This window comes from Aptenodytes forsteri, unplaced genomic scaffold (genome assembly GCF_000699145.1).
Source record: "Aptenodytes forsteri isolate BGI_AS27 unplaced genomic scaffold, ASM69914v1 Scaffold94, whole genome shotgun sequence".
NCBI lineage: Eukaryota > Metazoa > Chordata > Aves > Sphenisciformes > Spheniscidae > Aptenodytes > Aptenodytes forsteri.
In genome coordinates this window covers 3,264,020-3,273,857 of record NW_008795017.1, presented here as the reverse complement: position 1 = coordinate 3,273,857, position 9,838 = coordinate 3,264,020, and the positions used below count along the sequence as shown (strand labels likewise).

The following is a 9,838-nucleotide window of genomic DNA, read 5'->3' as shown; positions in this document are numbered from 1 at the left end:
AGTCAACCCACAGAGAAAGGCTTTTTAACGTGTCTTGAGCAAATGACATTTGCCCTTTAAAAATCACGTGCAGTGGATGGAGAGGGGAGCTGAAATTACTTCCAGAAGGAACGATGGGTATGAGCACTGGTACTATTCCTATACATGTATGTGTGTGTGTCTGGTTCCTGGACACCCTTAAACAGAGCACACTTTGAGGAGAAAGAGGGAATTTAATAAAGAGTGGCAGAAAGCAAAAGATCAGTGTCTTTCTTCTTCCCCATTCAGCGTGTACACTTTGTCTGTCCAAAGCATGGTTCCACTGAATAAAAGAAGAGTTAGAAATGCTTGTTTGCAGCAAGAAAGCCTCTCCGCCTCTCCAACAGCAATCTTGAACCCCCAACGGCGAGGTCAAAATGTGCAGCAATCCAGGCAGCCAGAAGCAGGTTAGTCGATGCTTCGGCTGCCATCCTTGATCTGAGCGGCTGTGGTGCCGGGGACCGTGCCATGGGCTGCCGAGACAACCCCAGCAGCCCTGTGAGGGAGCATTTTAGTCCTTCAGAAAGTTATCTGAAACTGTGGCTCCTGGGGCGAGAAGTCCTGCCAGCCTCCCTGTGGGGCCAACGAGGGAAAAGGGAAGGGCTGGGCAGTCACCCCTACTCCCCCCACTCCAGCTGAGAGGAGAATCACTGCTTCATCTCACTCTCGGTATTGATGACCCTGATATTTTAGGATGAAGCACACCTTATTCCTTCTGAAATACTTTCCTCCTTCCAGAGAAGCAGTTTTTCCACCTTCTAGGCACAGCTGGTTTCTTCAAAGCCTGACTACAGCAGGACAGCATGTTTTTAAAGCAATAATTGTGGTGTCTAGTAGGAGTATCCTATCAAATCTCAGAAAGCAAGTGCAAGTCTGAAAATAATAATGATAATAGTGAGAATAATAATCCAAAACACAAAGGGAACACAGCCGTCCTGGAGCTGATGGGTAATTTAGGGAATCTGACTGCTTGCTCTCGTAAAGCGAGCGCTACGGTCCAGGAATCGCATTTATCTGGGTCTGAACAGAGGCTGTGATGCAAACCTCTTCCATGCTGTAAGATACATGTATAGTACTTCATCTCCCATTTGCATTACACCTGTGATGAGATTTGTAAAGAATGACAAGCAAATACGCTTCAAGTAGGTAACACAGGAGTTTGCTGCTACAGCAGAAATTTAGGCAACGCAAACATGGATGCAGCCACATTAAAGTCAGAAGAAACGTTACACTTCCTCTTTGCTTGTTTTCACCTTTCTTTTTGCCTTGCATAGGTGCTAAGACCTGGTGCATCTACAAGCCTGAGCTCTCTGGGTAACAGGTTTTTTATTATTATTTGTAATATAGCAATTATATCTACACAAAAACATTGTGGTAACACTACATATAAGAGACAGAAAAGCCTTAATCAGACAAGGCAGAGAGAGGGAAGGGAAGATGATGCCAAAGATTAGATGACCTCATGAGGCCCCTTCCAACCTGAATAATCCTGTGATCGCATAAAGTCAAGCCACCGTCATTTTATAAAAGTCAAGCTGAGGAACAGCAAGAGCTGAGAAAACTCGCTGCCCTCAGGCATTGTGGCAGCACCAGAAACCCAAACTGGTTTGTGCTCATCTTTCTCCTGTTTCACAGTCATTGTTCATCCTCCTCCCTCTCGCTTTTTGATCTGCCCCCTTTCAGCCTTCCAGTCTTTTAACCTCACTAATCCATATTCTCCACCTTCAGCTGCCATCCACTCCAAAAGCCGCTCTCACCAATATTTGTGATTGTGACTCCCTTCTCCCACATCACCTCTCTCACCTTAATAAGTGCTTTTACAAAAGTGCCACTGCGAAAGACACATCCTCCCTTTCTCCTTTGACGCTGCACAATAACCACTGACCCTGCACCCTCTTCATCCCTAATCAGTGCTCTTCTCTCCATCGATCCCACGCATACTGCTGGAGCTTTTCCTGCCACTGCCCTCCTGCCCTCTGCTCCCGCTGGGAAAAGGTGAGTGGTTTGTGAGCAGAGCAGGGCCCTTCTGCTACCCCTTAAATCTACCAGGTGCTTGCAGGCTCTGTGCAGGCTAAATCTGCCGGCAAAACAAGCCAGAAACTCCCTCAACCAACTGAAGAGGAGGCAAGAGTCATCACGTAAGCAAGGGACAGAAACAGCCCGCTAAATGATATTTTCCAGTCCATTTATGTCTGGCCCTTTATGGTTTGTGATAAAAAGAGACACTTGGAATATTCCAGTAGAATAAAATTAGCAGGGATTATCAGACATGCAGCGCTCTCTCAAGATCTCATCTGTAATGTTGGTTCATTAACCTGCTGTTTTATTAAAGACTCATTTAGAGGCTCTGAGACAGTTTCATGTCATGTGTTTTCTAGTATAAAATGTTCAGGGCATGAACGTGTACTGTTCAGTATTTTGGGAATTCATTTATATTTATGTCATCAACACATCACTTTTAAATTTCCTAATTCACTAGAAAGCCCACTTCCAGCACCTCCACAACACAGTAGGAAACTAAAAATCAGAGCAGCTGGAAATGTGAACGCAGACATTCACTCATTCCTCTGCAGCTTGTGCTTTCTTGCACCGGGCAGAGATGGATGCGCGGCCATCGGCTCCCCTCTGCTGGCTGGTACCCGGACACGGCACGGAACTGCGGCCAGACCTCCCCAGGGGCCGTTATCTGCCAACTGAAAAGCAACGAGGGCCCAAACTGCTGATAATCATGAAATGTTGTTTTTCCAGGCGGGTGATCAGCACTTGCATGACTCTGTGCAAGGGCAAGCGCACCTGAAAACAATTTTCACAAGTTCTTTACGCAGAGAGGGATAACTTATCGCAGGGGGTCTGGCTGTACTGCCTGGGGTCGGGATGCCTTGACCTTCCCGTTGTAAACACCAGGTTTTCTGTGATTATAAATATTGTGATTATAAATTTCTGTGATTATAAACTTTAATCATTATGCCTGAAAATTTCCCAGTCAGATCTCTACCACAGACCGATTCTTTTTAATTTTCTACCAAAACAGCACAGCAATTTCTGAAAATTAATTTAGGGAAGAGCAGAATGGTTTTCTCCTTCATATTATTTGCTCGTTGGTTTGGTTTTTTACAGCGTTTTCCAGCAGAAACTTGAAATTTGGCAGCATGTGTTTGGGAACTGCTTTATACCACCAGCTAGAAAGTACGTAGCCAAGTTATAAAACTCAGAATCAAAAAATGCCTCTCCACCCATGAGCAGCAAGAGACTTTGGAGTTTGGCAGCAAACCTCTACAAAGAGCCTGTCTGTGCTGAGAGTACACTGCTGTTTTTAGCCCTTCTGTGAGATTGCACACCCAGCATCTTGTCAAAACACTGCCCGAAATGAGCTAGTAACACCCTTCCTACTGACGACAGCAACTCAACGGACCTGCTGGGAGGTTACGTGGCAGCAACCCTCCCACCCAGCAAAGCTCCATGTGCTTTCGGCAGGCGCTGCCTGGACAAGGAGCCCAGGATTGCTCTCAAATTGCATCCTGAAAACAGGGCAGCACGTTCAAAGTTTGACTGTATCCTTAAGCAACAGCTATAACTCAAGCGTGCTTTTCTTTTACATTATCTGGGATTTGATTTTTTTTCTAATCACAGGAATTCTGCTACTGACTTCAAGAGAACAGGGCATGACTTTTTAATAAGGAAAGTGCATAAACTCCACTGTGTATGCAGGGCATTTCTTCCTAAGTGCAAGAGGTCTCGTTTGAATTAATTCTGATACCACAAAATGAAAGAAGTCTCACTTACCTGGCTCAATGCTAAGAAAGGAAGCTACTTACCATTTATTCATGTTATTACTATTATTTGTATTAAATTATGTATGCCCTGAATAATAGACTCTTAACACTTTTAAACACCAGGGATAAGGGTGTCTTCCAGAGGCACATAGATGCAGTCCTGAGCTACGAGTGTGTCTGCCCAGCATAACACATCACCTTACAGAATAGGAATAGCCGAAGAGCTATCCCGCATACCATGAACAGGGTCTCTCAGAGCAGCTTGCTACCTGAGGGATCAGACGTTGCCCTTTTGGCAGAGCTTTGTAGCCCAGGAACACACCTGTGATCATCTTCTTCTCGTGCTTGAACCAGCCAGTGGAGTCTGCCTGCAAGGTATCCCCGACGTTCAGTGAGCATCTTCTCATTGGGAGCCCAAATCTACAACAGAAAAAGTATGTAGGCACAAAACCCAGGGCTTCCCATATACCCAAAGAGAAATGAGAATAAAGGCTGCCTTGGTCCTGGAATCTCCTTGGATTTTGGTCACAACCTGGTTTGTTTCAACATTTTTTGTGTAAATGGGAACATTCATGCATAATGCATGTGTCCAGACGTATTCATAGAACATGTGTGTGTTCCATTACACATACTGAGTAAACGACATTTTTAAAAAATCCTTAATGTTTTGTCAAGCAGAGAGAGATTTATTATATTGAAATCGTAAAGAACTTTCATTTCACCACTTGCCTGAACACAAAATAGGGCCAACATTATGTACAAGGAAACAAAGAAAGAAAAAATGCCGGGGTGGTTGTTTGAATCAAGTTTTCATTAACATGATCAGGTTTATGTAAATTCATAACTAAGCTACAAATCAAGCACCGACATAAAAGCACACAGAAATGCAATGATAAATGGCTGGCCACTTCGCTTGCTGTGTCAGTCTCACAATTATGATCCTGTTACCAATTACAGGCAAAATACACAGTACGGCCATAACAAACAGCGCTGTTGATTGATAAGATGGTATGTTTCAACAAAGAAACACTTTGCATAGCAAACAGAAAATAATGGGAAAATGGTATATGCAGAGAATATTCTATATACTGTAATAACTGCCTCTAATGATAGTTCTTGCAATAATTTCAGATCCAATTTCACCAGCCACTGACCGCAGCCTCACGGCTGATGATTTGTTCGATGTGCCATGTGATGCAGAAGTCTGTTTGCAGTAAGCGTGTAATTCCATCCTCCCTCGCGTGTTCAGCAGTGGGTACAGACGCCTTGTGAAGAGACTTAAACTAGCATGGGAGGAGGAGAGGCTGAAATAATTTGAAAACCACTTCCATCACCCTAAGTGGCTCTCAGGACTAGCAGCTACTGTTGTAATGTGAAAACCACTTGGCTATCTTTAGGGACTTTTCTTCAGCGGTGAAAGATTTCTCAAGATGTTTTTGAAGATCTGATGAAATTTTATTCAGAGAGGATTTACAGCAGCGAGGTTGGCCAGTGGGAGTCACCTTGTTTCTTCTGCTGATTATATGATACAGTAAGAATAATGTTTTCTGTTCTTCCAACCGCCTACTTAAAAATGGTTTCTTTTCAGTTTCATCAAAACTCCATCAAGACAAGAGACTCAAAATCTCTCTTGGACACAAACCTGGGCTGTTCATATACCTGTTACCGGGATGACTATTCACAGGCTTTGAGAGGACAGCTCTCTTTCACGCTTTCCTGGGGCTGTCAGACATAATTTCCAAACACCAGGGACATTTAAAAATAGGGCTGTAATAATTTTACTGAAGTTATATCTTGCACTCACCCTCAGTAAGAAGAATAATTGAAACGTTATTAAGAAAAACTCATTACAAATTAGCTGCAGGCTGCCAATCAGGCAGGGAGGTGTTGTCATTTCTTCTTCACACACTATTAAAGCTACTTGAGAAAATTCTTCCAAAAATGAGGGGGAAAACCTCCATTTTCCATTAGCTTTAGGAAAGGGTAGACAAACACATGCACACAAACCCAACTTGAACGTTTCTGCTTGCGTGTCCACCTCTCAGCTTTCACTAAAGGCTCCCAAGTGCTCGGACTTGCCTTGCACTCACCACTTTGAATAAATTTGAACTGGCTTTTTTGTCTTGCAATTCCCAACAAAAGCTGCAGGCCAGCCAGGGGTATGCTACGCTTGTCAATGCCATGCACAGGCCAGTCCTCCTGACCCGAGACCTGCCATCCCACCCCCCCCCCCCCCCCCCAGCCGTATTTCCCCGGGGAGACCATGATTGCCGATCATCTGGGCACAAGGGACACAGAGACTTCGGAGGTGAACATGAGAACCTGAGGGAAGGAATACCCATGATGGGTTGCATGCTCCAAAAGACCAAAAACCTTTCTAGTCCCACAGCTAAAGCCCAAATCTGGTATTTTGCTCAGCTTCCCCTACAAAATAAATTCCTCCTCTCTGGCCTTCCTGTGCTTTTATTTATACACTAATACTAAGACTCAAAAAGAAGTCTCTTTTCTCTGTATCTACAACTCAGCAGTGGTTCTCAGGTGTGGGGCCACAGGCTGCTGCTATGAGAGGCTGAAGAAATAGCATGGGATGTGTTTGCAGCCACTCTAGTTTAGGTTCATTTTAGCCATCACTCCCTGTTTAATCTGTACTCTCAGTTTTCTGGATGAAAAAATATGATTGCATTGATCATGGAGATACTGCTGCTTCAGGCCCAGAGCAACCCTTCTCGAAGGACAGAAAAGGAACACTAAAAAAAAATCATATTAAAATTTTAACTCCAGGATCTGAGAGATGGGCAGCTTTCCCCCGTTCCCCTGGTGTGGTCCCATTACCCTGCTCCTCCACAGAGCCCCAAAGACCCCACTCCCTGTGGGACTCTGACAGGGAGGAGAAGAAGGAGGAGGAGGAGGAAGAGGAGGAGGAGGGGGAGGAGGAGGAAGCCTTCAGCCACCTGCTCAGCCATTGGTTTCACAGTGAGAGGGGATGAAGAGTCTGGCTTACCTCTCCCCTCCTGCTACTGCCACCCCAGAGCTGTTTGTCCTCTGGCAGGTCCCTGCCGCTGTCCTCCCTGTCCCGCATCTCCTAAAATCCATACAAGAGACACTGTCATGTTATTTCCCAAGGCTGCCAAGCAAACCTGCTCCAGACTGTGGTTAGAAACAAAGGTCTCCAAAGAGCTCCTGCTTCTCCTCGAACACAGCTCCCCACAGCGTGAACACCACCGGCCATCAGTGAGACCTTCATCACCATCTCACTCACCTTAAAATTGACAAGGACTAATTTTCCTGGACTTGGCAGCCCGTTTTTTTCTTATTTCAATCTGCATCAATAAGGCTTTTCAAGAAAAGGCAAAGGAAAGCATTCATATGCATGACTATTTTTATTTAATGTGCTTGTTCCATTTCCTTCAGCACAGATTTTTTTGTATAGTTTTATGTCTAGATTTCTGCACTGGTAAACCAGCTGGTTTTGACAGTGGTATGTGTGACATCAGATATCAGCTCAGTGAAGATAAAATAATTAGAACATTGGATGCTGTTTGTGAGAGTTTGTTAAGAAGATCAATAAAGACAGGAGCACTTTGACTTTTCTTAGTATGGTTTCTTTGGCAACCAGGGGAAATAACATAGATAAAATTATAGTCCCATCACGCTCCATGTGCTGACAGTACATAATATATAATTGCATGCTTCCCACCAGAAAGCTTACTTAGTATAATCCTATACAATCTTTTCTCTCGCACTGTATTAGGTGTTTCATCATTTCCACAGCTTGCAAAGCCCTGAAAAATTAAAGAAGAAAACAAAACCCCTTGAATTGGTTTTGCTATTGCCTGGCTTTGAGAGCTTATGACAGGACTAATTTAGTTTGTCTGGCAGCAAAAATCCTAGATTATTCAAAACTAAGAAGAAGTGGGTGTGTAAATCATGCAGTCTTTCTAGAGAGATTTGGTTTTGCAGTTTGTCAGAATCCTCATCCTCCTAGAGGATGAACTTCAATACTTCTAGAGCATCTTTACTTCAGAAAACACCTGACATAGGCTACTGATTTCAAAGAAGAGGTGGTGGGCTAGCATCTCTCTTTCAGCGTGCACTTTCCAATAGCTTGTGTACGGCAGTTTGTCAACCCCATGTGTCTGCCTGTCTGTGTTTTGAGTTGTACTGGTCTCATAATTCAAGGACACCCTGGGCTTGCAGAAAGTACTCAGGGGTACCTGGAGAAGCATCAACACTTTGCTGTGACATTTCTACTCCTGCGACATTTATTAAGCAAAGGGAAGGCTGCTGGGCATACAGCATAGTCTGTCCTAGTGTTTGAAATGAGAGGAGCTGGATAAAGCAATGTAAAAGCTTGCAGAATTAGCTTCTAACTTGCAGAAGTAGAGGCCAGGACTTGAAGCTCTTGCCCTTCCCCTCTGCTGTAGCTCCCCAGCCCCCATACACAGTCCTTGCCTTGCCTCTGCCCCACTCAGTACTTTGCTAGTGGGACACGAGGGTTCCTCCGAGATCACTGTTTTGGAACCCAAAATAAGTTCAGCTCCTAAACCTGCAAACAAGTCACTGTCAAAATAAGCAGCCTAATTTATTAAACTTTTTGCAGGGCTCTCTGTGAGCCAAAGAACACGTCAAACCTAATGAAACTGCCATTGCTCGGGGCTATGGAAGGCAAATGCAAACTCTTGCTGAGGCCAATGGCACAGCATCAAGAGCTGAACTTTAGCCACCTACCTCTGGATATTAGTTTAGGACATCTGAAGAAAGAAGTAGAAAACAGCAAAATGAAGATAAACTTGCTGTAAGTGGATGATTACCTCTATAGAAGGTAAAGATACTCTGGAGGTACGTATGTCTCTGTGGAATGGGAAATGATGTGAAGAGGAGCAATTAACAGCTTTGGGTACTGCAAAATACCTGTAAAAACCTTTAGGGCTTTTTTCCTCCAGTGCCAAAAGGTGTTCAATTAATTACTTAACACTGGGAGCCAAACGAATCCTGGTGCTCTGCAACAAGCTTCTCTGTGCGTTTCTGGGGAGGGTCCTGGCACAAGGTGAGGGCAGGGCTGTCTCCTGCGAGAAGTCCACAGGCAGCAGCCACCAGGCCATGGCTGGGTTAACGCGCCCGGCCAGATCACAGGAGGAGGTTTTGCTAAGCCAAACACAGGTGGGCCCCACTCTGCCTGTCTGTAAAGTACCTTGCTGACACCGCCTGCCTACAGCTTCACTGCCTATACTCTGGGATGCTGTTTTGCATGAGTTAAACATAGTGCAGCCATTGGAAAAATCCCTTGAAAGGGAAAAAAAAGGGTTGGCCTCTACCTCGCTTTGCCCCCTCTGCAGGATGGGAGGCTAAAGCATGAATAGGAGGCAGTACTGGTGAAGGAAGCAACCAGCCATTCTTAATCCCTGTCCTTGTTGCCTATCCTCAGCTTCTTCTCTTTTGCAGAAAGCTCCTGGTCACATTTCCTGGACATGTATTTTCAGTGATCACTGTGCTCAAGGCAAGCTAACCCTGGTCATTGAAAAGAGAGCTTTATTTTGTACTGTATCTTCCACATTGTTTTTTTGTTCTCATCAGAGTATTCATTTGCAGATCTGTCTCTCAGGTAAATGCTTTTGAGATACTGCCTCAGCTGTAACATCCAGAATTTAGGTTTTAATAAAGCAGCTCCCTTTTTCTTCATCTAGAGATCTTGTAATCTCTAAAGAAGCAAGCACATCTATTGCTTTAATACACTTCATGAATTCAATTTCCATTTTACTTTTAGCAGAGAGCACTTCAGATGTCTTTGGGATGTTCTACATATGTTTTCCCTCTTGTTCTGTTTTCTAGTGACAGAAATTAGAATTGCAAGCATTAGCAGGATTGTTCTATTGACTGAGGATCGATACTAGATTGCTTTTCTCCCCTGTCCTGGTTTCAGCTAGGATAGAGTTAATTTTCTTCCTCGTAGCTGGTACTGTGCTGTGTTTTGGATTTAGGATGAGAATAATGTGATAACACACCGATGTTCTAGTTGTTGCTAAGCAGTGTTTATACTAAGTCAAGGA

At 44.2% G+C, this 9,838-nt stretch overlaps 1 protein-coding gene across 1 annotated transcript in view; it reads left to right on the top strand.

Moving 5' to 3' along the window:
• The first annotated feature begins 8,449 nt into the window (after window positions 1–8,449).
• CUNH2orf50 (chromosome unknown C2orf50 homolog) overlaps window positions 8,450–9,838 on the top strand; it is an 18,055-nt gene continuing 16,666 nt past the window's right edge. Inside the window, 2 exon segments of the mRNA XM_009275578.2 lie at window positions 8,450–8,586; window positions 8,735–8,838. Of these exon segments, the coding sequence (XP_009273853.2) occupies window positions 8,450–8,586; window positions 8,735–8,838 (241 nt within the window).